This window comes from Callorhinus ursinus, unplaced genomic scaffold (genome assembly GCF_003265705.2).
Source record: "Callorhinus ursinus isolate GAN/ISIS: 27379988/994484 unplaced genomic scaffold, GSC_fseal_2.0 scaffold66, whole genome shotgun sequence".
NCBI lineage: Eukaryota > Metazoa > Chordata > Mammalia > Carnivora > Otariidae > Callorhinus > Callorhinus ursinus.
This window is the reverse complement of record NW_027397128.1, coordinates 3773795-3801549: the sequence shown is the minus strand read 5'-3', so window position 1 is coordinate 3801549 and position 27755 is coordinate 3773795. Positions and strand designations below refer to the sequence as shown.

At 43.6% G+C, this 27755-nt stretch overlaps 1 protein-coding gene across 2 annotated transcripts in view; it reads right to left on the bottom strand.

Annotated features, from left to right (window-relative positions):
* Positions 1-711: 711 nt before the first annotated feature.
* Positions 712-27755, bottom strand: part of AR (androgen receptor) — a 186429-nt gene continuing 159385 nt past the window's right edge. For both annotated transcript variants that reach the window (XM_073885808.1, XM_073885807.1), the window contains 5 exons: positions 19798-20085; positions 13959-14103; positions 9068-9198; positions 8054-8211; positions 712-7390 (listed from right to left, as the gene is read on the bottom strand). In XM_073885808.1, the coding sequence (XP_073741909.1) occupies positions 7235-7390; positions 8054-8211; positions 9068-9198; positions 13959-14103; positions 19798-20085 (878 nt within the window). In that variant the 3' untranslated portion in view covers positions 712-7234. The remainder of the gene's footprint in view (positions 7391-8053; positions 8212-9067; positions 9199-13958; positions 14104-19797; positions 20086-27755) is intronic.

Here is a 27755-nt window from a genome sequence, read left to right as displayed (position 1 = left end):
ACTTTGCCTAAACCTTTAAAAACCTCAAAGAAAGCTGGTTCAGATTTTACTTGGGTGGCCAAGGATGATATGGCTCTTGAGAAACAGTGAGAATGTGAACATGCCCATTCCTTATCTGAAGCTTGGCAAGAACTGGGCAGTGAAGCTCCCAATCATTTTATGTTCCCATAAGGATGAAGTTGAGGGTAAACAGCTGGGTTTTGTGTGCCTTTCCCCTGTTTGACAAGCTCAGGGTTTTTGATGAGAAGTTGTAATGGGTCATCAGGGTCCATCTGTGCTTTCTTAGCCCAGACTCTTTGATATTTTGGTGGTCCCAGCTCAACCTATGCTAGGGCCAACACAGGGCAAATTTATAACCCCTGTGCAAAGATTTTTTAAAATATGTGAAAATCAACATAGCATAAAAGGCCACTGGGCATGATACCAACTCTTGACTTCAATAAAGACAGCCAATAAAAAAGAGCTAATTAAAAAAACTCTGATGACATTCCCCTGAAATTTTAGATGGTTTTATGTTTTAACAAATTAACAGTGGTGATAAGAGGACATTAGCAGCTTTTCTTGAATCTTTTTGTTAACAATAACTTGAGCCTGCAGCCACAACAGGGGCCGCGGCCAAGTTTTAACTGGCAGACCAGCAAGCCAGTATTTTACACAATGGATGACATTTCTGAAAGCAGAGACAGAGACAAACCCAGAGTCACACATGTATTCCAACAAACAAGTTTCTGCCATTTTTAATTGTATTTAGAGCAACAAAAGATTCCAAGATTACAAAAAACACAGCACTAGCGCTTGGGGCTGGTCCTGCTACCCAGTGGAGGCCAAGTGCCGCTGTAAGAACTGAAGCCCCGTCAAAAGAACTTCCAAGCAAAATTAATGTTTCTTTAAAAAAAAAATCTTTACATGATGCTTTCTTCTTTTTTCCCTCAACTTTGAAAATTAAATCTTACATCTGGTTACATTGTCTGCTCCCTCTTGCTGCCAAATTAATCTCAAGGACAGCATAAGAATGTCACATCTGAGGTACTCCCTAATCAATGTTCCAGTTTAGGGGAAAGCAGAAAGGTGCCACTGAATAGTGAGGGGACTCGTTTTTTTTTTTTTTTTTTTTTTTTTTTTGCTTGGGTTATCCCAATGGTGGCTACTCTCAGCACCTGAGTGGCTTATGGGATAGGACAATCCCACAGGCACTTCACTGCAGGACAGTTAGCACCAAGGGCTAAGGTTGGGAAAGGCTGCAGGCCTGGCCTGCCTGCAAGGCAGGGAACAGAGTCCCAAAATGTAAAGCAGAACCAGGGAGGGGGGCCACCGGAGAAGCAGCAACATTTTAGGAATTTCTTTCTGTTGGGGTACGTAATGTTTCAGTTTTTGGTGGCAGTGGAATCTGCAGCCATATGACAGACAGCCTCATGAATTAGTGCATGTGGAGACTGTTTTAGGCTACAGGGGCTACTCAGTCCATAGCTTCTCACTTAATTTCAAAGAAGGCTAAGAGACAGGTGAGGTAAGGAAAGGAATCAGCATCCCCACTATACTGAATTGGGGTTGGTAACCAATCAATGCATATTACTTTCTGGCTTAATCGAATGGGGATAAATCCAAACTGCATCAAAGGCCGTTTTTCCCTTTAAAAGTCTACCTGCTAAATTAAAATACTTATCACTAATTTCTGGGGGCAGGAACATTCCAAATTATTTGTTACCCCAGCCTAAGCATCTGAAGAGGAGGAGTGACTAATGTGGAATTTTCTGCCTTCACCTAGAAATGGTTTAAGGTTGGGAGGCTCTGGGCAGCAGACCCCAGTGTCAATTTCTTAATTGAAGAAAAACATCCCTACCCAAGGGCAGAGATGGACCTGCATCTACAGAGATACAACTTCTAGTACACTTACAATTTTTTGACAGATAAAAACACATTTTCATTGTCAAAATCTTTACAGAACATATCCAAAACCAAAATTAGAGCACACAAGACACCCAGTAGCAAGAGCACCTCAATCGTAGGTGAGTGGATTGTGTAAAAGATGGAGCACTTGCTCCAGGTTCCCAAGTGCAGGAAACTGCCCTTTTCTCACAAGGATGGTGAAGAACAAAGAATGTTTCTCTTTTTCCAACGCTCAGGTCCCATCAGGGGTCCATCGGTTAATCGTTTGGGTGGGCCTTTGGCTCCAAGTCTGGGCCTTCTCTATGGGAAATCCCAGTTGATTCCAATGAGTCCTCACCACCCTTTAAACATTCATCTGTCTTGGGCTAGTAAAGTGCAATACATCATGTACCCTATTCTTTTCCCCCTCTGCTCCTCTGTTAGGCCTGTGGGTAAGGCCCCAATAGAGGCAGAGATCTCTTAGTTATCTGATCAACCCAGGTATCTTTTCCATTCTGAGAGAGCTTCCAAAATGTAACTGTAGCCTCTCTCACAAGTACATGGTATCAGTTATGACCTGGAACCAAATATAAAGGTGCAGAGAAAGATAAAGCTATCAGAACACATTATATCTATACATATATAATTCAATTTTGAAACATGGATACAAATACTCATTTACAATATATTTCAACCTTCTGCCTTAAACCCAAGAGAACTTTTTGTGCCATCCAAAGTGGGCAGAAATGAGGATTTCTGCCTGCTGTCCCTTTAGTGCAAAATCTAGTCCTTTAAATGCTCCCCTTCTCATCAAGGGCTTCACATCTTCAGATATGCTAACATGGGCACTAGCAAACACAGTGGCCAAGACAGCTCCATTTCCAACCATGCAACAATGGAGCTTTAAGAATTTGCTCAGCAACTACTAGAGAAAAAGAAAGCTAGTTCTGCTTATAAAATCACTTAGTGAAGGACCTATAAACCCAATTTTTTCAAAATTATCTTCCACTTTTCTAAGCATTTATATTGTTGGGGGAAAAACTCACAAAAGTCTTATAAGTCAGTCAACAACAAAGTCCTTTAGTCTGTCTTTGGATAGTTTACCAAAGAGGCACTAATGTTTGTTCCCTCCCTGCTCTTAAATTTTGGTATCTTAGCAGATACAGTGTAATCTTTGGTTACATAATGTGATGCTTTCATCTCTTTGTCTTAAAAAAAAAAAAAAAACTACTTTCAAAGATTTTCAAAGAGATTAGTGGTGAGAAACAGACCTGCCTATAAAAGGCAGCAGGGGTAGAAACTTCCTTTTACAAGAAAATGCACATGCTAAATGGCTTATTTTGACCCTAAGTTTGGGATTGGATCCTGTGCTTAAGCATTCCTGGTTCCCATGACCCCTTACAGGGGGTTGAGCACAAAGGCCACTCTTTTGGCCCAGTGCCCTCTCACCTGGGCAACTGGCACAAGATAATTAGTAGTCAGCCTCTTCTCTCCCCAGAGCCATGCAGGGATAGTTACAGGGCTGTCTGGAGAGAGTCTCATGAAGTGCAACCCTGGCACAGGGATGGAATGGGGTAGACGGGAATGGCTTGGGCTTTTGAGCCCTGCAAGAATATCAAGAGAGAAAAGAGGGCAAGGCCATGTCTGTGCTGTGGCTAATGAAACAAACACTTAGAAGCTACTTGAAGCTCAAAGTCAGGTCATTTGTGTAGTGTTACTATCATGTGGATGACGAAACTACTTTCTCTTAAAGTGCAAATAGAATACTTCTTGCTATATAGGCCTATATGGATTTAGAAGTAGCGTATGGACAGAGAGGGACTCTAGCATCAGCACATTATTTCCCAACCTGGAATCACCTCAGCAACTATCCAAAGGACAGAGCAAAGCTTTTTTTTCCTTCTTTTTTAGTGCCAGTGAACATACATAAAAATATGTATATTACCGATTTTCTTTTTCAAAGATATATGACAGAATCCTTCAAAAAATTCCATTCTCATTAGAAAAATAATGAACTCTCCAAGAACAATGATACTGTCTGTGGCACAGAAAAGCTATGGAACAAAGAACCCCACCCCTGTTTCAGCTCAGAGGCCAGGCCTGGGAGAGCTGCTCAATGACCAAGAGCTGAAACTGCCACACGATTCTTTTTCTTTGACCACAGAGTCTGCGGCTCTGGCGGCTGTCTGCCGTGAAGCACAGATGGGGCCTTGTCCCTGGTGCTCCTTTGTTTTCTCTTCCTCACTCCATCCCCATCGAGCACCGCAAACTGCTTTGGAGACAGTTACCACGACTTGCCTGGTGAGTGATCCTCATCTTTCAGCTCACCAGGTGAGTGGATCGAGGTAGCTGAGCCTTCATGGGTGAGCCACAGTGTACCAACCACATCAACTGTTTGTATAGCAGAGCGCATGCCAAATGAGATTTCTGTCAGTTACACTGGCGAGAACATCAACGACCAAAAGAAAAAAAGAGAATCCCCCTTTTGTCTGTGGGAGAACAAAGCCAAGCTAAAATCTCCTTCACTCACTGAAACCCCAGTGCAAAAACACTAGGCCTAGAGCCTTGTTTAGGCCGTTTTTTCCCTAGTCTTGCCATTCAGAATTTCAGAGTAGTTTAGTTGTTGCTGTTTTTAATTTACACTGCTGTTTCACTGATTTTTGGCTTTCACAAATGCAAAACATATATATTCATAAAGACAAGAGTCACAATTGGGAAATCCATAAAGGTGAAAAATGTGGTAGTCAGAGAAATAAAAAGGAGAGCATCTAGTATTTACAAGGAGAGATATTAGAATGATATAATCAAATCCATATACCATAAAAGAGGAAAATAATTTTAAAACAGATGTAAAGGAGCTATTAAACTATAGCCTACTATAACTGAAAAAAGTGATGGATTTTTTTTTTCTGTTTAAAACAGCCAGAAGTAATCTCATGAACTTACATAAGCCAAATGATGTCCTAACGAAGAAAACCAGGATTTGTCTATCCTACCCCAGAAAGAGAACCTGTCAGTTTTAGTTTTGTTCAGCAGTCTTGGACTGGTATATCACCCATCTTAGATTCCCCTGTCCCTTGTTATTTAAAGAAGCTGTTTTGCAAGTTCATTTGGCTATTAATATCAGCACAGAAATCAGGGGAGGAAACCCATGTAGATAATAGCGTGTCACTCAGAAGAGGAAACCCATGTAGATAATAGCGTGTCACTCAGAAACTATCTTCTCAATAAGTAGAGTGAACCAACGGAAATGGGCAGCTTGGTAACTGGCCCCTGATTTCTTGAATTTAGCAGATCAATGTAAGAGCTAAGTGAGGAGGCAGTTGCCAAGATGAGAAAGTAGGCGGACATTCCCCCTGAACTCAGGATTGGGGGACAAAGTCAGCAAAAGAGAGGTATGCCAAAGGACCATATGAAACCAGTGTCCCAAGAGCACACCCTGAGTTCATGGATGGCAGCCCATTGGAGCCACGCAAACCAGACCTTTCCAAAGGAGGTCATGGTTCTGTAGTATAAATGTTTCAGCCTCCCTCTGGCTGAGAGGCAGCAACAAAGGTGGGGGGTCTGAGTGAGTATGGCCGATGTCAGAGCCCAGAATCAGCAGCAGAGGAGGATGATGAGTAAACCGACCAGATGGTGCCCATCTGGCTTTAGACTTTGCCTCTGAAGACTTTAATTTAGTAGTCAGTCTCCTCTTAGTTTCTTCTCTCTTCTTCCCATGACTTCTGCAGGTGGATATGCTGGGGGGCAAGGACAGCATTTACAGGGTTTCTGGTTCTAGTGCCTTCATTCTTCTCACCCTGGTAATTGAGTTTTCTCTTTAACCCTGACCCGCATAGCCCTGTTAGCTGCTCTGAAGGAAGAAGTAGGTATTTCTTCACTTGGTGGGAAGGTATCATCTCTAGGGGACAAGGGCAAGATGCCCGGCTTGTCCAGTCCCATCGATGCCTTCTTTCCAGTTTGTCTAAGGGCTCCAGAGATCTGATAGTTGATGAATGACATTTGGTAAGAAGTCTTTGAGCCTACTGGCATCAAGACTGCTGGCTTGCTAGCCTTCTTGGTGGTACCAGCTCTTAGCAGAGAGTCTGTGAACATGCCCAAATAAATGGACAAATCTCACCACCATGGCTGTAATACAGTATGGTGAAGTACAGGCCCACAAAACACTGAAGGGAGGGTAAGAGGGAGCTTGTAGCCACATGGAGTCAGGCAGAAAACATTGGGGTCTTTTAAAGGTAAAGGCAAAAGAGTGATCAAATCTTCAGTATCCTAAGCAGGAAAACAACCAACCCATCGATTCTTTTTCCTCTGACTCCAGCCCCAGCCTCTTCCCTGACCCACAAATGGGAAAGCAGACCTGGCTCTGGATAGGGTCTTCCAAAGGGTCAGATCTCTCCTTTCTTTCTTACTGGTCTGACTCTTCAGTGGAAGTGGCCAAGTTTTGGCTAAAGAGAACATTCAGTCCAAAGCTCTTAGAAAAGCTTATTGAAAGTCAATTTGAGGGTGGAGGCACAGGGTAAGAGAGAAAAAGGATTGGCTAGAGGGGAGGCGTTCACATGAAGACACGTTTTCAAACAAGAAGCACATTTTCAGTACAATGAATTGCACTGCAGTTAAGCAGTCTAGCCGTCAGGGGCCAAGGCTGTGGGCAGATACTGGTGATCCATCTGTCCTCTTTGTCCTCTCTTAAATCTGCCTCCCCTCTCCTAACTCATCTTTGCGGTCATCCTGCCCTCTAATGGCAATAGCCATTGGCAGAAAATAAAGTCTCCCAGGGAGGCTGAACTTGGAAAAAAAAAAAAAAAAAGCAGTGACTCCCCATGGGCTTGCAATTTTCACCTTATTTCTAGTCACTGTTGGCCTCGTTGGGGGAATTCTGTTTGTTTTTCTATTTTTTTAAGAGGAAAAAACCCTACAGGATTTTTGGTTTTAGGGGGGTTGTTTGTTTTGTTTTTGTTTTTCCAGATACTCAGCTCTCTAAACTTCCCGTGGCATTAGGTGAGTAAACGTTTGTGTGGCTGGCACACAGTGCAGTGCTATAAACAAGCACAACTTGACACTGGGCCACATGAGGATCATCACAGATTTAAAGAAATACAACACCATTCAAAACACAGATAAGAGCCATGGCAGGGAGCAGAGTCTGAAAGTGCCATGGGAGGGTCAGATAGGAAGGGGAAAAAGAGAAAGGAGGAAAAGGGGGGGGGAGGTGCAGCAAATAGAACTAAGGAACATCTTCATGACAGACTGTACATCAAAAGAGGAAATTCCCCAAGGCACTGCAGAGAAGTAGTTGAGAGTTATAACAGGCAGAAGATATCTGAAAAGGGGAGTGGAGTGGGGTGAGAAAATGGGGGCTTCCAAAGCTTCACTGCGTGTGGAAATAGATGGGCTTGACTTTCCCAGAAAGAATCTTGGGCACTTGCACAGAGATGATTTCTGCCATCATTTCTGGAAAGTCCACGCTCACCATGTGGGACTTGATTAGCAGGTCAAAAGTGAACTGATGTAGCTCTCGCGCAATCTGTAGGGGGAGCAATGAGAGGGAGAAAACAGGCTTGACCAGGAGTTGGCTTCCGTTAGGCTCTTACCCCCACCTTTGATTTCTTCCACCTTCCCTGCCCTTGGTCCTCCCTGTGGATGTGTGTATGTTCACACACATGTACACTAAATGGTCTCCAGGGAGTTACTGAGGGCTCCCAAGAGATCTCTTACACCATTGCAAGCTCTCTCAGAACCTTGTGTTCCTCTTCCCCAGCACATGCACGCAAATGCATACACCCCCCCAACATACACACACACACATTCTCTTCCTGCCTCTTTCACACACACACACACACACACACACACGCACACGTGCGCACACACACACACAGACATCATTGAAGGGAGAGGGGAAAAACATTCAGGCCTGTTTTGTCTGCCTGGAGAACTTATCTGCTCTAAGCCCTTTCCCTGAGTCCCAACTGCTCTGTTCTCAACTCCTCCACCTCTTTCACAGCATCCAGGGGCAATGTGACCTGTGTTTCTTTCTTCTCCATTGCATTTTTTTCCTGGACCACACTCAAAGCCAGAGGAGAATGGAAGCACCTCCCAACAGGTGGTGCCTGATCCTAGAGGAGCATATGATCACTTAGCTCTATCAAGTTGCTTCTCCCTGATGAAGCGCCCTCCATCATTTGCTTACAGGTTGCACAGAGTCCAGGAGCTTAGTGAGCTGGTAGAAGCGCCTCGAGCAGGATGTGGGATTTTTTCTCTTGCAAGCAATGATACGATCAAGTTCCTTGATGTAGTTCATTCGAAGTTCATCAAAGAATTTTTGATTTTTCAGCCCATCCACTGGAACTGATGTGGGATGAAGACAGAATGGGGAGGGGAAGCATGCCCACAAAGGAGCATTAGACAAATCACCAAGTTTTCTGACCACAAACTTGACCCCCACCCCCACAGGGAGGGAACCATCTACTTGGTTTCCTGTCAGTTGAAGTCTGTATGCCTGGGTCCTTCAGTCTGCCAGGAAGTTCTAGACAGAAGGCTAGCTGGACCCAATCCGAAGGGCATCGAGTAAACCAAATTTACTGACCCTTTCCTTTTTCTAGTCTTCTCATCTGCACATTTCTTAGAACCTGTGGTTTTATGTTGTCACAGTCCAGCTCTGATTTAGACAATTAAAATATATAGCTTCGAATATCAAATTTGACCTCCTTTTTCCCTCACGGGGGCTAAGATAACATTCTGCTTAGAAGAGACATTAAAGAAAGATTACTTGGCCGCCTAATAAACCCTATCTGAGTTGCTCACACATACCTCCTATTATTGGCAGAAGAGGAAATTCCTTCCAGAGGCAATTCCTTCTGCTCTGCAATAAATATAAGGTAGTCTTTGCCTGTTTCTATGGTAGAAGCTATGGAAAAATTCAGAGACCTGCTATAGCCAGCTCCAAAAGCCTTGTCCAAAGAGAGACTGGAGGTAGCTGGGGATCTAACAGAGGTTGAGTTCTAGCAAAGAAAATAGTCTGAGCCATGAAATTCATACCTGGTAGAAAAAAAGGATGCTAAAGGGAGAGTGGAGGAGGGAGGGTGAACGAAGAAGGGAAATGCTTATGGGTTGGCTTCTCCCTGATAAATCTTTAATGGAAAAAGTAGCTCCCCTCTGAGCCCCTATTGACCCCAGGGGCATTTTTGTCTTTCCAGGCACTTACTAATGCTGAATAGCAGCAGTGCCTTCATGCACAAAAATTCTTGGGGGGTGATCTGGAGCCATCCAAATTCTTGAGAGAGGTGCCTCATTCGGACACACTGGCTGTACATCCGGGACTTGTGCATACGGTACCTGCAGAGGAGACAGATGGAGAAAGGAAAGGAGTAAGGGAAGGCTTAAAAATAAGCTCAGAGAGAATGTCTTTGGTCGTCCTCCCCTCCCCAGGTTCTCTAAGAAGAGCTCGTTGTTTCTCTTGCTGGTACTTCATTGACAAGGAACAAGACTGTTCTTTTTTTTTTCCCCCCAAATCCTGACATCCTGGTAACTACTCATCTTCCCTGGTCAGGATACAGGTTAGCACATGGAATTTCCAGGTCCCCGTGCCCCTCCTGTTTCCTGAGACAGAGACGGGAAAGCCTAACCAAATCAACACAATGAGCCAGGCACATGGTCTCCCTGACTACAGTTCTAATACCCCAGCTACAGCCAGAGTCAGAACCTGCCTCCCAGGCATCCCAACACGGGAGTATTTCTAGGAGATAAACTTTAGAAATCAACTCCTAACATAAAGACACCAGGATTTCCAAGTGACCACAGTAATTTATCCTGTCAATTCCCCTGTCTCTTGGCATAAATGCCATTTCTTTTGCTAGAAATTTTGTCACTTAAAAAAAAAATCTAGGGAAGAAGATTCCCCACTGTCCCTTCACAAAGTTTGTTCCAATACTTATCAAATCAGCCAGGAAGTGTTTCCAAATGTCCAATCTAAATGTACCTTGAAGGGGAGCCTACTCCCTCATATAATGGTGGTTCCTTACCACAGTTCAGGAGTTGTAAACACATGTGAGCTGTTTTTACTATAGTGATTTGTCAACAGATCATCACATTATCGCCTATAAATTATATAGGGAAGTGGCCAAGGCTTGAACAGTTTCTAAGGGGTGAACAACCTCTCTGTTTTATGAGTGGCCATGGCAAGCGCCAGCCTCTAGGAAGATGCATCATCTTCCTGCTAGTTGGTTTTCCTGGTTTTCAGTACTTCAGAAATCGTGTGTGTGTGTGTGTGTGTGTGTGTGTGTGTGTGTGTGTGTGTGAGAGAGAGAGAGAGAGAGAGAGAGAGAGAAACTCATTTTGTATCTTGTGGAGAAAGGAAAGAGAATTTAACACCCACTTAAGTGGTGAGGAAAAAGACCAAGATTAGGCTTGATGGTTGTGGTTTGACGTTTTGGTCCCCAAACCACTAGCCTTGTCCATGGGCTAAGCAAGCCTGGTACTGGTTGGGTGGAAGGCCAGCACCCTATCTCAGAGAGATCTTGGCTGCCCTGGAGAAAAAGGGAAGGGGGGCAGATGGTGTGTTCAATTCAGGCTGGAGACCAGCTAGAAAGAAGAAGTATTTAGACAGTATCACAAGTCAACTGACCAAAGCAGTGTTGCTCCAAGGTCTTTCACCCTAGGGAATTTTTGAGAAAGATCTGCTGACCCTTGGACGTGATCTGGCTCCAGGCTCTACTGTACTTCCAAGCCTCTGCTGATAACACTGCAGTCTTTTTACCATTTGAAATCATGGTCCTGATGTGGAGGATTGATGTAACACTGCTGCAAGTCCCAGGGACAGAGAAATGTGGGGAAAAGAAAGAAGAAAAAGGGAAAGGCAAGGGAAGGAATTCAGAGGGGAAGGGAACAAGAAGGAGAAAGGACAAAAAGAGTAGGGAGAGAGTTAATGGGAAGGAAAGGGAGAAGAGAGTGGAAGGCAGAAGACAAGGGGCAGGAATGGAATTCAGAAAGAGAGCAGAGATAGGTGAGGATTAAGAGAGAGTGGTAACAGAAGAGATGAAAATTGGAAAACACTGAGCACAGGGCTTGGCACATAGTAAGTGTTCAATAAATGATATGTAGGAAGGTGCCATTCTAATACTATTCACCATTCTACAGATGAGAAGACTGAGGTTCAGAGGAGTTAGGTAATTTAGTCAAGGTCACACAGCTGGGGTCCAAGCCCATTACCCTCACAACATGTGTTCTCCACAAAGAGGGGAGGAGGAGAGAAGAAAGCAGGGCTGATGACAGGACTTGGTGTCAGAGAGATCAGGAAATGGGTTGGCTCATAGTCCATCTCTCTCTTTTTGGGCTTCAGTCTCCATATTAGTATCTTGAGGAGGCTGGCAACAATTAGTGGCTGGTACTGGAGTGAACTACCTTCCTAGTGGATGCTAGATATATGTGGGGGAAGTGTGGCCTGTTACAGTGACAGAGATCCTACTGGTATTTAGTGGGCTTGTGCCAGACATGTTAAACATAAACATATTCCAATATGCAAGAATATCCTGCACAATGCAAAATTATTCCTCTGACAATGTCACCAGCATCCCTGTTGAGAAACATTGGTTTAGATGTTTCTAGGGACTGTAAGAGCTCTAACATGGTGGTTCCTACAAGAGGAAGGGGGGCACTGTTGTTTCAGGAGCACTGGGGCTTGATGGGTCTAGGACCCTGCCTGTGCTGGGAGTCCCATTGTGCCTTCTGAAGAGCTACATGGGAGTGGGCCAGAAAGCTGAGGAGGAGTGCCTCATTACTTCCACGGAGGCAGAAAAGGGAATGAGGATTTAGAAAACACCAATTATCATCTTGCAAAGATTCAAGGGTCCTAGGGCTCTGGATAGGGAGAGTGGTGCAGATGCCCAGGGTGTTAATTCAATCACTGGAGGTCAGCAGGAAAGTAAGGGTGAGAGATACATAGGAAGAGGGCTTTTAAAGGCCTGTCCCAGAAGATGGCATGATAAGTAACTCTTTGGAGATCTGGAAACCATAAATCAGGTTGTGCCAAAAGCCCAATGGTTATTCTTAGCTCCTGGCTACCAGGGTTAGCTGGGTTGGAAGAGGGCAGCTGGGGATACTCATTTTCCCCCATATGGCCTTGCTGTACTGGAAGGAACCAGTAGCCTGTACATTTTATTTTAAGGCTCTTCTGGGTTAGAGGGCTGGAGGGGAAGGAAGGTCAACTCCTGCCCTAACCAAAAGGATTCTCTGTGGTGAGACTAGCTCAAGGTCCTTGGGTAGATTTTTTTGGCCAGCTCCAGTCACATGCTATCGGGGGACCTCGAACAACAGACAGAGAGAAGATTATCACTATTAGGGAAAGAGGATCAGAAAGGTCCTTCTTTTTTATTTCTTGCCTATCATGCGCCAGGCATTTCACATCCATTAGCTCCCATTTTAGTCATCATAACAAACCATTTAAGAAAGTTATATTTTATTAACAGACAGGGAAATTGAAGGTCACAGAAGTCAAGTCTTGCCCAAAGACAGTGATTCAGGAATTATAGAACAGAGATTTTAGTTGAGATAAGTGTAATTCCAAAGTCTGAGCCCTTGGCCAAATTCATGAAGGACAAATAGAGCTGGTGGGCAGGACAAGGATTAATTAAATCTGTTTTTAGTTTTTATTTTTATCATTTTTAAAAAATTTTATTTTATTTAAATGCAGTTAATTAACATATGGTGTAGTATTAGTTTCAAAGGTAGAGTTCAGTGATTCATCAGTTGCATATAACACCCAGTGCTCATTCCATCATGTGCCCTCCTTAATGCCCATCACCCAGTTACCCTCATCCCCTACCCCACTTTCCTCCAGCAACCCTCAGTTTGTTCCTATACTTAAGAGTCTCTTATGGTTTGTCTTCCTCTCTGATTTTGTCTTATTTTATTTTTCCCTCCCTTCCCCATGATCCTCTGTTTTGTTTATTGAATTCCACGCATGAGTGAAATTATATGATAATTGTCTTTCTCAAATTGACTTATTTTGGTTAGCATAATACCTTTTAGTTCCATCCATGCACTACTTGCAAATGGTAAGATTTCATTCTTTTTGATGGCTGAGGAATATTCCATTACACATACACACACACACACACCACATCTTCTTTATCCATTCATCTGTCAATAGACATATGGGCTATTTCTTTTAAGATGTATTATTTTTTTGAGAGAGAGACAGAGAGCACAAGTGGGGGGAGGGGCAGAGGGAGAGGGGAAGCAGACTCCTTGCTGAGTGTGGAGCCCGATGTGGGGCTGGCTAGGTCTCATGACCCTGAGATCATGACCTGAGCCAAAACCAAGAGTTGGACGCTTAACCAACTGAGCCACTCAGGTGCCACTTAAACCTGTTTTTAAAGAGAAGGGAAGTGGCTGGGCCAACGTCACATGGCCAGAGAGTGGTAGAACTGCTCCTCCCTGTCACTTACCACCATGAGGCAGTATAAGAGCTGAGAGTTATACAGACATACTTTGAATTCTGTCACCATCATGCCTTGGGTGAGCCACTTTATTTTGTTGAGCCTAATTTTACCCATCCATTAAAAAATATTATCTATAAAAAGGGGAAATCTCATTATCCTGAGGGCTCAATGAGAAAGGATTTAGGAAGTATCCAGTATAGTCCTAGCACAGCAGAGCTGCTCAACAAATGGTGACTGCAAGTAGCCCTCAGTGGTAGCAAGGGGACCACAGGAACTTCAGCTTTCACAGCTAGTCTTTTTGCCCATTCCCTGTGTTGCTCAGAGTGAAGGAAAGGGACCTTGACATGAAGTTGAGATAATCTACAGGACAGGTCAGAAACATGGCCAAAATACTAGGTCTCAGGTGGGAAAGGAATGGCTCTGCACCAACCACACACACACCCCACCCCCGCCACCACCATTGCTTTCCACCAGGTGGCTTTTTGGCAGGGCAAAGGCACCTCAGATTGGGGAGGCTGGCTAGAGCCTCTACTACCTCACCTACAGGTCAAATGGGCTACCCCCTCCCCCACTGTTACTCCCATTATCATCATCACCGCTGACCAGGTCTGGCCAGGATGTTATGTTTATGTGAGTTCTGGGCCCACGGGGACTTACTCATTGAAAACCAGGTCAGGGGCGAAGTAGAGCATCCTGGAGTTGACATTGGTGAAGGACCGCCAGCCCATGGCAAACACCATAAGTCCCATCCAGGAGTACTGAATGACTGCCATCTGGTCATCCACGTGCAAGTTGCGGAAGCCTGAAGATGGGGCAGAGGCAGTGGTCAGACTGAGCGTTGATGGGCTGAATGAAGTCCCAGCCCTCTACTGGGCCAAGAACCTCTGGCATTCAGGCAGCTCCTGAGGAGCCCCAGGGACCATTAATGCTGAGGAGCAGGGGAAGAACAAACTATATGGTGGGGATAATATTCCTTGCTCTCCCTACTTCACTAAGCTACTCAAATGAGATGATGATGGAGGCCAAAAATGGTACTGTCATTTGGAAGAGAATAATAATCTAACACTGGCTGCTTACAATGGATGAACTCTTGTATGTTACTTACATTAACTCATTTAATCTTCACAGCAATCCAATAAAGTAGGTACTACTAGTAAGCCCATTCCGTGAATTAGTAAAAGTGAATGACAGAAAGGTTAAAAACTTGTCCAAGATCATAAGGCTAGTAATTGGCAGACCACATTCCAAAGCCAAGCAGCCTGACTCCAAAGCATGTGCTCTTGCTTACTATGCTTTTCTGAAGATGCAGTGTAATAATCACTTCTCTTGTGTGAACAGCACTTTTCACTTTACAAAGATCTTTTCTAGCTATAATCTTAATTGTCCCTTCTAACAACCCTGGGAAATGGATATTATTACATACCAGCATACGTTGGAATGCCTTTGATAGCCACTGCCTTCTCTACACCACCTTCAGGCTCCCTCTCTTTTCTCTGATCCTCTTTTGGACTCTCACTTCCTGTCCATTATTTTCTACTCAGCAAGTAACCTGGCTCTGCTAGTTTCCTACTCTGCCATTCCTGCCCTATTGCCATTATTCTACACCAACAAGGGCTTTATGGCCTGCCTCCTTAGACTGATTTCTTGCTACTTCTCATAATTTAGGTTCCAGTTATTCTGAAATATTTAGTTTGCTGAACACACCATACTTTCTTATGCTTCTGCATCTCTGCTACCTCTGCACAGGCAGTTGCCTTTGCCTAGAATGCATTCCTCCCTCCCCAGGCTTTCCTTCTGATAATACCTACTCATCTTTCAAGTCTTCACTGAAAAGCTACTTCCTCTGTGAAGCCTTTTCCAACTCATCTAAGCAGAAGACTTAATGATTCTTCTTTTACCTTCTTACTGAACTTTGTGTAGCCCTACAAATTACAGCACTCATTACACAGTACTGGAATTTACTTATGTACCCTTACGTACACTTATGTACACATCTGTCTCCTCCACAAGACTTGTCGATTCCTGAAGACAGGAACCATCCCTTCTTTCATCTTTTCCTCCCTAGTACATAGCACAGTTCAGATATTTGAGTACACACCTTTGAAATAGTAATTTATTATATGTAATAATTTGATAGTAATTAAGTGGAATAAGGATCCCCATTTTTTTTCATTTTAAAAATGAGAATTAGATGATCTCCAAATTATCTCCCTTAGTCTGAGAGAATGGAGGCTCCCCCTACTTCCACAATACCACACAGGTAGAACAGATGTAGCTATATTCTTCTGGAAGTTTCGAGACAGTTGGATGTTTAGAGAATCACCTCAGAGCTCATCTCCTACCAGTACCCTTTTTCTCTTTTCCCCAAAAGATCCAGAATTATCTGTTTGTTTTGCTATACCTCATTAGGAATGCTTCCATGAATTTAGATAAAGCTTCTAGCTTTCCTGTTGATCACCTAATTTAAGTCTCACAATAACCCTAGAGGGTAGACAATGTGGCACTCATTTGCCAACAAAGAATCCGAGGGCCAGACAAGTTAACTGACTTCCCCAAGGTCGTACAGTCTTTATGTGGCTGAACTGGGACTAGAACTTAGGTGTTCTAATTCTCTACTTCAGTGCTTTTCCCACTCTACTGCTGAAGGACACAGCCCAAGAACTACCAAGCGTGAGTGTTTCTTAGCCATAGGCCCAGGTCTGAAGTCTACACTGTCTAGACACATTGTTCTGCTTGGTTGGTCCTTGCCCACACAAAAACCCCATTTCGCTTTTCTTTTCTTTTAGGTCCCAAGCCTACCAGACATCAGGGACTGTAGAGTCCCCATATCACCACCTCTGCAGCTCAATGGACTGGCTGCAATCTTAGCTCCCAGGCCTGTGCCTCCCATCTCACTGTAGTGATATGCTGACAGACTAGTTCAAGTCTCAGACCCCAGAATATTTCCTGCCAGAAGTCATTCTGTAGCACAGAACTCTTGGTACTGACTCTTCCTAGTAGGACACAAAAAGCAGGGACCAAGCATGGAACACCTCTTGGGGAAAGGGCCTGGGAGCTTGAACCCTGAACCTCTGCAGTGGAAGCAAGGAAAGACTTGGCTGCTTAGTTTGTGAATATGAGGGTGCCGGGGGGGGGGAATGAGGATTAAACTATACAAGTACCAAGGAAGCCATCAATACTGATGCTTTTTTCCTTCCTTGAGATGCCAGAGAACTAACAAAGAGAAAAAAGGCAAAGCTTAGTTTGGCTGTAGTACTAATTATAATAATACTAATCGTCCTTAGTGAGACTTGCTCAATCCTAATTACTGTGTCCACATCAACAGCATAGCAGGCTAATTTTCCTATAGGTCTAATATGATCACAATACCTAACTCTGTTTTTTAATGCCCAGCCTTTGAAGTTGCCTGCTCAGCTAGCATGACTATTAAGTAAGGGATGACTTGAGGAAACAGTAGCTCCAGCCTACAGGTTTCCTTCAGCACACCTTCACTTAACACCTATTTGCTACTGTGTTAGGCTACTCTGGAGAAATAGAGAGGAGTCATTGTCAGGTTCTGAAACACACCAAACAGGTTAGGGAGCAGAGAAAGTTTCACTGAGATTCTGTTTTCTCAATAAAATTCAGTCAATTATAATTTCTTAGCAATCTGCAGTAGAAACCTATAGTCCCCTATCTAGTCTGGGAGGACGTGTCCAAAGAAAGCCAGCTGGGAAATATTTAGTCCTATAGTGCATCTGACAGCTAAGGTGTTCACATATGATAAAGCATCCTTGGGACCCAGGCATGAGCTTCTAGGCAAGGCTGGTGGCAGCTTAAATTGATTTTAGTGAAAGCAGTGGCTTGGCATTCCCGTCTCATGATAATGACCCATCATTTACACAGCATCTACTATGGTTTCAGCTACTGCGCTAGGTCATCTTTTGACATGATCTCAATGCTACTAACAATTAGCAAGTCAGTGATTGTTCTACCCCCTGTACAAATGAGAAATCAGAAGCACATGCAAACATGTGATTTGCTCAAGATCACACAGCTAGTGTTTGGCTAAGATTCCAAACCAGAAGCATCTGATGATAAATGTACTTGTATACAATCTACTCACCCACCCTCAATTGATAGTTATTTATTAATGTCCAGGTACTATACTACGTGATTTACATATGTCAGCACCATCACAGAAAACTTATAACAAAATTTATTGGAGTAGATGCCTAGCACAGTGGCTCGCACAGGACAGGAACTCAATCTGTTGAAGGAGCAAATAACTTGAACTAGCAGGTAATTATCGATGATATGAATAACAGTTCTTATGAGTGTGGCAACTGGCTTTCTTTTGAAGCTGCCACTTTAAATGACTCAGGGTTGGAAATCATCTCCTTGGATGAGCTAGATGGTGAACTGATACTGACTTGCAGACCTGTTAACGTAAAGAGAGGGTTTCCCATTCTGGAGGGTGAGCTGAGCAAAGCCAGTGACTGCCGGTCATAGAAATTCTGCCATAATGATTTGCACTAGGTTATTGTTAAGACCACCAAATTAGAAATCAGACAATGTAAGCCCAAATTCTGGCTCCATTTGTTAAGTGACCAAATGGAACAAGTTAGTTAACCTCTCTGAGCCTTGTAATTTGAAATGGAAGTAATAACTCCTCTGATTAACAGGACTGCTGTGAGGATTAAGTGGAATCACATCTTTGAAAAGGTTCTCTATCCCATAAAATAGGATAATTTAAGTGGTTGGCAACAGCTAGGAAAGATTAAGCTGATTCTCTGTTATACATATGACATCAAGACATCCAGCTGAATAAGTAATAAGAATTCAAGCAACTTTCTCTTTTATTCTTTTTTGTAATTTTTTTTCCCTTTGTGAACCCTCTGTTTTGTCACAGTGCATACACAACCAGAGTCCCCAGGCCTTCTTCCCAGTGATCTTATTGGCTAGTCGACCTCAGCTTCTCAAACGAGGAAGGTGTTAGGATGGTCTGGTGGCTATGACTGGGCCTTGTGAGTTAGAAAGACAAAACAGAGGCTTGATAGCCAACATACAATGTCTTCGAAGGCAACAAGATCATACTATGACCCAAGTGGGCTTGGATGAGGTTTTGGCCCCCCACTGTAAATCCCAGGGCTCCAGAACTACAGGGGTACCACACAGACACATCCCACAGTAGAGTGGGATGAGGAGGGGATTTGGAATCAGGAGGGGACCTGGGCTCAAGTTCCGGCCCTGCTACTTTCAGACTGTGTAACTGTAGGCCAAGCACCTGACTTCTTAGAGCTTTAGTGGCTTTATCTGTTAAATAGGAAAAAGAATCCCTGCTTTATAGGACTGTTAGGAAGATGAAATCAGGTAATACAAAGGAAACTGCTCTGGTCACTATAAATTTCCTTCTGAATGGCAGTTATTCTTAGAAGGCAGGTTAATCTTTGACTCCATAACAAGTTTAGGTTGTTGATGTTTCAAAAGAATCTTTGAGTCATAGAACTTTAGGATTAAGACAACCCTTAAAGAATTTATGCTTCAATTGTTTCCAAACTGTGTTCCTTGGAGTCCTAAGATTCTGCAAGAGTGACCCAACGCTTCTCTCAGGGTGGTGAAGGAGAGGCACTGGCTTTAAATCAACCAGTTCCAATTGGATCTGTATACAATGCTTTTAAGAAGTAAACAGTAGGGCTGATAAAAGAAAGGTTGGGAATCCTTGGGTAGAGGAGCTCTGAGGCTTCTTCAACCTCTAATATATTAATAATCAGACCCATTCAAACATCAGATGGCCTAGGGAGAGAGTGAGTTCCCCATCACTGGTGGTAACCAAGAAGAAGTTAGACAAACACTTTATATTTCTTTCATTATCACCTAATATTACCGTCTACTATAATTCCTAAGGCAGTTTAAAGAACACTAAGAGTTCCTTGAAGCACAATTTGACAACCATCCATTTAGTCCAAACTACTCCTCACACAGCATAGATGAAGAAACTGAGACCCAGAAAGGGAAGGGATCACACAACGAGTTACCAGCAGAGCTAAGACTAGAACCTAAGTGTTCTGACGCCCAACCTTTTCTTTCTACCATACTGTATTATAAGAGTTCCCATGGTTTGCCTCCTGAGGGTAATACTGAAGAGAATATCAGTCAGGCTCAAGACAATCTCTGCAGGTAAGCTGGTGTGTGCACATGTACAAGAGTATCTTAAGGCATATAAGGGTATGTCCATGTGATCTGTGATTAGGGGGAAATTTGCTGACTATGTCTGTAGGTTGAACATAAAAACATGACTGCTGTGTGCTGATGTGAGGAACATGGGTACTCTACAATGCTGCTCTTCTCCTTGATTTAGGAGTTTCCTTATTTTTCATGTGGGAATTATACCAATCTCTCCCCTCCGTAGAGCTATGATGAGGACTGCATAAGTTAAGACATGGTGCTGGCCCACAGGAGCAATTCACTAAATATGATCTCCCTTATCCCAATCCCCCTCTTCCCATTTCCTTACCAGGCAAAGCCTTGGCCCACTTGACCACATGTACAAGCTGTCTTTCGCCCAATTCATTAAGGCTAGAGAGCAAGGCAGCAAAGGAGTCAGGCTGGTTGTTGTCATGTCCAGCACACACCACGCCTGGCTCGATGGCTTCAAGGACATTCAGAAAGATGGGCTGACACTCATAGCCTTCAATGTGTGACACCGTCAGCTTCTGGGTTGGCTCCTCAGTGGGGCTGGTGGCATTGGAAGCCTCCCCTTCCTCTTGTAGTTTCAGATTACCAAGTTTCTTCAGCTTCCGGGCTATAGGGAAGGAAAGGAAAACTTGGATTTATTATCGATGGCCAAACACACAACTCAGCTACCCCGTTAGAAAAGTTGCCTAAGCCAAGAAAATAGGGATATTCATTCTCCCTGGTCACAGAATCTAAACTCCTTAAGGACAAGTGCTCAGTTTAAACACTGGTTGAATGAATGAGTTATCATTTCAAATCCCTACTAAACCCATACTTTCATATCTTGCTTTCTCCTCAATCCCACTCTGGATTTAATAAATGGGAATTTTCTGGTGTTATAGCATTTTCTACTGAACACCACACAGCCTCAGATTTTGTCAGACATTATGCCCATAGTTGAACATACACTGTAACACACATAGTGAGTTTTTTTTCTTTAGCAAAGGGCAGATTGAAAAGCTAAAGGGCTGAAATCCCCAATATTATTGAAGGAGTAACAGAATATCCCTGACTCTGTCTGTGAAATGGGACCCCACCTGAGAGGCAGCCATTAGAAAGGATGATAGAAATAGCTTCTTTTAAAACAACAATAATCCCAAACTTGAACCTTAAGAACCATCGTCTTCCCCCCCCCCCCTTGCACACACACAATTTAGAGGTACTTGGGCATCCTGATGTTTACTAGCGTTCATATTGGCAGAAATAGAAATAACTGGGGAGGTCATAACTTTGAGGCCTAGCAAAGGCAGTTGCACCGGGGAGAACCCTAAACCATTTTATCTCTAATCTCTTTAAAATAATAATAAATAAAAAATAAAACAAAGAGATAAGTTGATTGCTCAGTTTAAATGGATAAATGCAACAAAACCTGTCGCTGATATGTTTCTGGATCCTATAGAAAAAGATACTTCTCTGGAACTGACTTTCAGCTCTAATTAGAAAAATAAGTCCTGCAAACTCCAGTCATAGTGCAACTCAGTAAGTCAATGCAAGAATGGATCACATGTTTAGATCAACACCTAGGAGAGAGAAGGAGAAAATGGTGGGGTTGGTGGTGTAAGAGAAGCACAGAGTACTCAGAGTACTCCGGAAAATCAGCCCAGAGTGCAAGATGACATTGTCCAGCAGTCATTGCTGCAGGGCTTGGATAGTCAGTAATAAGGAGATATGCACACACATAGTCAACTCCCACCTCCCACCTTCCACCAAGGGCACAGGATGGAACGTATGGGCCCATCTTCTCCCAGATTTAGAGGCCTGGACTCCAAAATGTCTTGCCATCTGGTGAACCCATGGCTGACATGGGTTCTTGTAGGCAGCTCCAGACTGGCCGTGCCTACTGGGTCTGTTCCTTCAGTACAGTTTCTAGAGGGAGACCCCATCTTTCTCATCACTAGCAGTTTCTGGCCTTGAGCTCAGGAGCTGACAGACCATGTAGTCCCCATTCCAACCTGAAAGAGGACAGAGATGTAATTAGCCCTCTGCCTGAGGGCTAAGAAAAATGAGGGTGACTATTTTTTCAGGTTCTTCTAGTGCCTCAGTCTATGAACACATTACATCATTTAACTCCACAATGATTTTAGGAGATTAGGAATATTTCCTATCCCTGTTTTACAAGTGAATAAACTTAGGAAACACAGCTATCAAAGAAAGAGAACCCTGGGACTCCTGGGTGGCTCAGTCGGTTAAATATCTATCTGCCTTTGGCTCAGGTCATGATCCCAGGGTCCTGGGATCGAGCCCCACTTTTACTTCTCCCTCTGCTGGCCACTCCCCCTGCTTGTGTTTTCTCTCGCTCTCTGTCAATAAATAAGATCTTTTTAAAAAAAAAGAAAGAAGGAGAACCCACTAATCTGAACCTGGTCTGCTGACTACAAAGGCCATGTTCTTTCTACTATATATATCATGCTGCCTCCTCAAGGTCTCTGAAGCTCTGAACCCTACTTCTAGCCAAACAGCCGAGTTGAGGAGTGGGGCTGGGGTTATATCCTCCCAGATCTCCATCCTCACCCTTGACTCCAAACTTCAGTAACTAGCATCAAATCCAGAAGACAAGAGGCAGGAAACTATGAAAAATACTCTAGTCACGTGCCCAAAGTAGAACCAGGCTTGGAGCACTGTAGTGGCCTAAAAATTCACAGCATGACAAAGTAGGAAGGGCCTTTAGAAATCATCTCATCCAAGGGCCACAGATTCAATATACCTTCAGAGTCTACATAGGTAATTCAGTGGTGTGTGCGTGTGCGTGCACATGTGCGTGCATGCGTGTGTAAGGGGATGGGAGGAACTCTGGTGAACTGGAGTAAATGACTACTGGCCGTCCTGCCCTTGCCATGCGCATGCATGTGGACACCCACATACACACAACCCTAGAAGGCATTCATGTAATATTTAAAAAATTTTCCTGGAACTCATCTGTATTCCAAAGTTAAAGTCAGTCCTTAGCTACCATTCTGGGACTTCTGACCTTAATCCAACCTTTCGAGTCAAAGCTAGGGAGGCTGAAGCCAGAACAAGTAAGGTCACCTAGTGGTAGAGCTAAGACTAAAACCAGGGCTTTTATTCCTAATCCAGAGTTCCCTGTGCCACATCAGCTTTTTGACTAACCCGTTTCTACTCTATCACAGCACTTACCTCTTTGAGCTCCTTCTAGGTATGCACTGTCCAACATAGTAGCGGCTAGCCACATGTGGCTACTTAAATTGAAATTAATTAAAATTAAAGAAAATGAAAATAGAATTCCTTAGTCTCACTAGCCACATTTCAAGTGCTCAACAATACAGACATAGAACATTTCCATCATCTCAGAAAGTTCTATGGAATAATGCTGTGAACCTAGACTGTTCTCTGGGGCAGCTGTCTCATTTGTCATGCCCTACTCATGCTATTGATAAAGAAGAAAAGAATCTAAGTAAATTTTATACAGATGAATCCTTGGGCTTTTCTCAAAGGTACGGGGACAAAGCAATTGGTGCTGGTGCAATCAGTGAAGTACACTCTGTCACCTCAACTCTCCCACCAATGACTCAGATCTCAGTGGGGTGATGACTCGTGGACCTAAGCAAACTCATTATAGGCAAGATCAATATGTGCAGAGACTGTGGGGAGAGTCCATCAACATGAAATAATTCCCCTTTTCTGCACACCCACCTCCTCTAGACTTATATGGTATCTGCTTGAGGAAAAGAAGCTACATTCCCACTTGCGTCTAGGACCTGGGTAATGTGCTGTCCCTGCAGCCATAGTGGCCCAAGCTGCACCAGGTGTTCTGGCCTCTCTGCCTGAAGAGGGTGACTGTACTGGACGTAATTGAAATCAGATTCCATTCATTCTGCCAGGGGATCCTCTGTTCTCTTTCTGCAGCAGAGGCCAGCGTGTTGCTAGACGACTTGGAATGCTGGACAATGAGGCTTGCTAGTCTCAGCTGTTACTCAATGCCCAAGGCCTTGTTTTCTTCCATGAAGGCCACCCCCACAGCCCTCCTTCCTCCTGCACCTGAGCCCCAGAGTCAGCTCTAACTCTTTCATGTGAGGTACAGGCCTGCCAGCCCCCGCTATAGGAGAGACCCATTGGTTTACTTACATTGAGAAGCCAGGAGAAAAGGGACAGTAAAGGTGGATAATCTAACAGTGTTTGAGTTGCTTTGCATCTCTTCCCCGTCTTTCAGTCTCAGATCAGTGACAACAAAGGCCACTGGCAAGTTACTTCCTTGTCCCTACCAGCTCTTTAAGGGATTGGAGCACCTGACATGATGTCTGGATCCTGCTGCCTGGATCCTTTGGAGAACTCACTTTTCAGCCTGGTGGCATTAGACCCCTGTGAGGGCTCTCTATAGTGCCAGAGACAGATTTTTCAATTCAGTTTCCATGGTCCATCCCCAAGGACCACTGTGACCAGCCTCATTCCTTGCCGCCTCAAGATAGAGGCCTTCTCATCCCTGAGCAGGGAAGAGGCAGGTGAGGTGAAGTTCCACAGGTTTTTAGAAAACTTGAATCCCTCTCCCTAAGGTCAAGGATATTTCTCTTCTCCATAAAATTTGGAGCACAAAAGAATCACTTTCTGTTGTAGGTGGACTTCTGAGATGACACCCAAGAGTCCTAATCCCTGGTTGCTCACAATCTTCTTCCAGTTATTTAGTCAAACACTAATCTACCTGTGGTTGTGGAAGGGCTGGATAGATGTAATTAAGGTTATAATTCAACTGAATTTTAAGGCTGGTTATCCTCGATGGGCCTGGCCTAATCAGATGAACCCTTAAAAGGCACAGGGCTCTTTTTGGAAAGACATCTGTGGAGTCCGGGGGATTCAACATAAGGAAGGTTCTCTGTTGCTGGCTTTGAAGGTGGAGGGATCAACACGCCAAGGAACGAGAACAGCCTCTAGGAGCTAAGAGCAGCCTCTGGATGGCAGCCAGAAAGGAAATGGGAACCTTAATCCTACAACTGCAAGGAACTGAATCCTGTCATAATCACATGAACTTGGATGAGAACCCTGAGCTCCACATTAAAATGCAGGCTGGCCAACACCTTGATTTCATACTTGTGAAACACTGAGCTGAGAAGCCAGTCAGGCTGTGTCAGACTTTTGACTTATAGAACTGTGAACTGATAAATAGGTACTGTTTGAAGTTGCTAAGTTTGTGGTAATTTGCTATGCAGCAATAAAAAAGTAATACACTTTCCTTACAGAAGTGTGGTATAGGGCAAGATAATAGGCTTCAGAGTCAGATGATCCTGAGTTCAAATCCCAGCTCTGGCAATTACTAGCTTTGTAAGTTTGAACTCCTTGCTCTCTCAGCTTTTCTGAGATTCAGTTTCCTCATTTGTAAAATGGGGGTACCACCACCTAGTTCTTAGGACACTTATGAGAACTGAATGAGAGAGAATGCCTGGCCCATAATGAGCCCTCCAAAATGACTCCTTTACTCTCCGTTCATTTCTAAAGAGTTGGGAGTGAATGGTCTGTGGGCGACCTAACTCAGGCATGGGGAAGAAGGAACACAGCAGGATTAAGAGAACCAGATACAGCTGAGAAGGGAAGAGTAACACATTATAAAATGAAAAACAACAACTGAGTTTCTTCTGCACATAACTGCTTATAAAACTGAAGTCAGATCTTAAGTGTAATTCTAAATGCTAAGTAAACATGAAGACATGTTTGGTGCAGGGCTGCAAATTCTTTGTGAAAGCCAGACTAGGCCATACTTAAATGCGTGCATTTGAGTATGTGTGTGTGTATAGCTGCTTTTATCTTACAGTGCTTAAATAAAGGGGTCATGAACTCAAATATCTTCACTAGTCAGGCAGATATGTAAATGAGTAAAATAGCCTAGTGCACAAAAATAAGGTAGGCTGGGGAAAGTGAAAGTAATTGATGCCCTGCCTAGGGGCGGTCTATGTCAATTTTCAAAACAAAGACTGTGCTGGGCAAACAGAATTTTTTAAGTGAGTATCGCCCTGGGGAAAGCCAGTGTGTGGCCTCTGGCTTACATCATGCCAGCCATCTTTTCATCCACTGGGACTGCAGTCTGAGGATCTCCCTGTACAACTTCAGGCTTAGAAGATCAGATGAATACTGGATTACGATTCAGGGGAGTTCAGTATATGACCTTGGGCACATCCTTTTCCTTCGTTTGCACTTGGTTTTCTCATATATGTATAAAAGGCAAGAGTTAAGAGCAGAGCATTTGGATCCAGACCATCTGTCATAAGCCTGGCTCGACGCTTACTAGCTGTGTGACTTTGGACAAGACCTAGCCCTTCTGTACCTCAATTTCCTCATCTGTAAAGTGGGAGATATTATTAATACCTAAATAATAAAGCTTTTAATGAGGAATATGTAGTTACTGTGGTGGCACCTGTGAGTGGAGGGACGATTCTACACCACCAGAAGGACTCTCCAAGACTGAAGCATGATGAAAAAAAAAAATACACTAAACTTAAGGAGGCACAATGCAATGATGACATCAAAGTTCTTAAAATGTTATTTGCAATAAAGGACTTTTTATTACTGTGGTGGTGAATTCAGAATCTTGTGGGGTATGTGACCCTGAACATATCCCTTGACGTCTCCTGCACCTCCATTTTCTCATCTATATATTGGCTCCAATCTGCCCTGACTACTGCATAGGACTATTATTAGGAAGAAATGAAACGATCTCAGTGAAAGTGCTCTGAATCTGGTAAAAGTGTATGCCAATGGGCAGGCTATGACGTTTTCCAATAATGGATCTTCAGTTAGAAAACATTCTGAAAAACTGCCTAGGGTGGCAATCTATAAGAAGCATAGCCTTCCACCTTGGGCATCTGGTCTCAGGCCAAAGGCTGAGGGCCAAACTGACAGGTTTCAGAATCCTAAGATAATAATAGAATTGTCTGACAGAGTTGTAATTTTCCCTAAGAGAAAGCATGCTAAGACAAAGGTGCTTAGAACAGAGTAAATTTCGTGAGCCAATAAATTCTGCCTTTTACTTTTGCTGGCTGCTGGGCCCCACACTGCTCTGCTCCATCCTCTTTATCTTAAGCAGGTAAACTTCTTTCTGAATAAGCTAACTGATGAACCATACAGAGTTTCCACGGGGACTGAAATCAATTAGGAGAGAGAATCGGAGTTATAAGAGCCCCAGACATCAAATCTACTACGATAGTAGAGCCTCAAGAGGTCTACAAGTTCCATTAAGGGCCTCTGAGAGGAGGCAAAGTGGGCCTGAGGATGTGGCTCCTTCCTTCAAACAGCAGTGCTTTATTCCGTATCTACATTTGGGACTCTTCGTCAGATTTTGTTTGAAGAAAAGGTCACATTGCCAAGAAGATGTTTGAATGTCCCAGATCTTGTCTACCCCTTCCTCTCCCATGCAAACCCATTCCTGTTTAAAAGATGAGTAGACTGAAGGCCAGAGCTGTTTTGCCCCCAGTCACACAGCTAGATAGTAACAGATCACAAAACAGACTCAGGTATCCTGACTTCTTGGGTGGTATTCTTTCCATTTCATCTGGTTGAATAGCATGTTAACGGGGAGGAGGGTCAGTTGGAGATGAGTGGGGAAGCAGGACAGGGACAAGAGGCAGGGAACAGAGCCAGTCCTTGGCAAGCATGGAATGAAAGATTAGTAAGGGGTGCATCCAAATGTAAGTGTACACTAATAAGTGTAGGCCAAATTTTCTCAGGCAAGAAGCCTCCTTGGTCCTCTCCCCCATGCCGCCATTCTCCTCCCAGTCCCAATTCTGAGTCAGAGAAATAGTCTGCAAAAGGAATATCAAATTTTATCTTTCAAGGTTTATGTTGGACTATTTAGTCTAATGGTTTTTAGTTCATGGAGGAGTAAATGTAATTAATAATAGAATGATATGCAATGCTGCACAGCCTTGCCAAAGCACAGGATCTGGCAGAAACTATTTCCAAGTCTCTCTCTGACTAGTGAGCCAGAAGAAAGGGGGTCACTGTCCAGATGCCATCCTGGGTGAGGGGCACAGAGTCATTACCAAAAATCTGTTCATGTGAAATTGCAGAGCCTGAAAATGCTTTCACATACCAGGCTTTTCCACTGGAAAAAGTAACTACATGAATTTAGAGCATACATGCTTTTACAATTACATTTAAACTGACATTAAAAACAAATGTGAAACAGCCCAAGCTGAACAGGTCAACATGACCTGGAAAGCAAACCAGGGAGGAAAAAAAAAAAAAAAAAAAAAAAAAAAAAAAAAAAAAAAAAAAAAAAAGCAAAAGCAAAAAAGG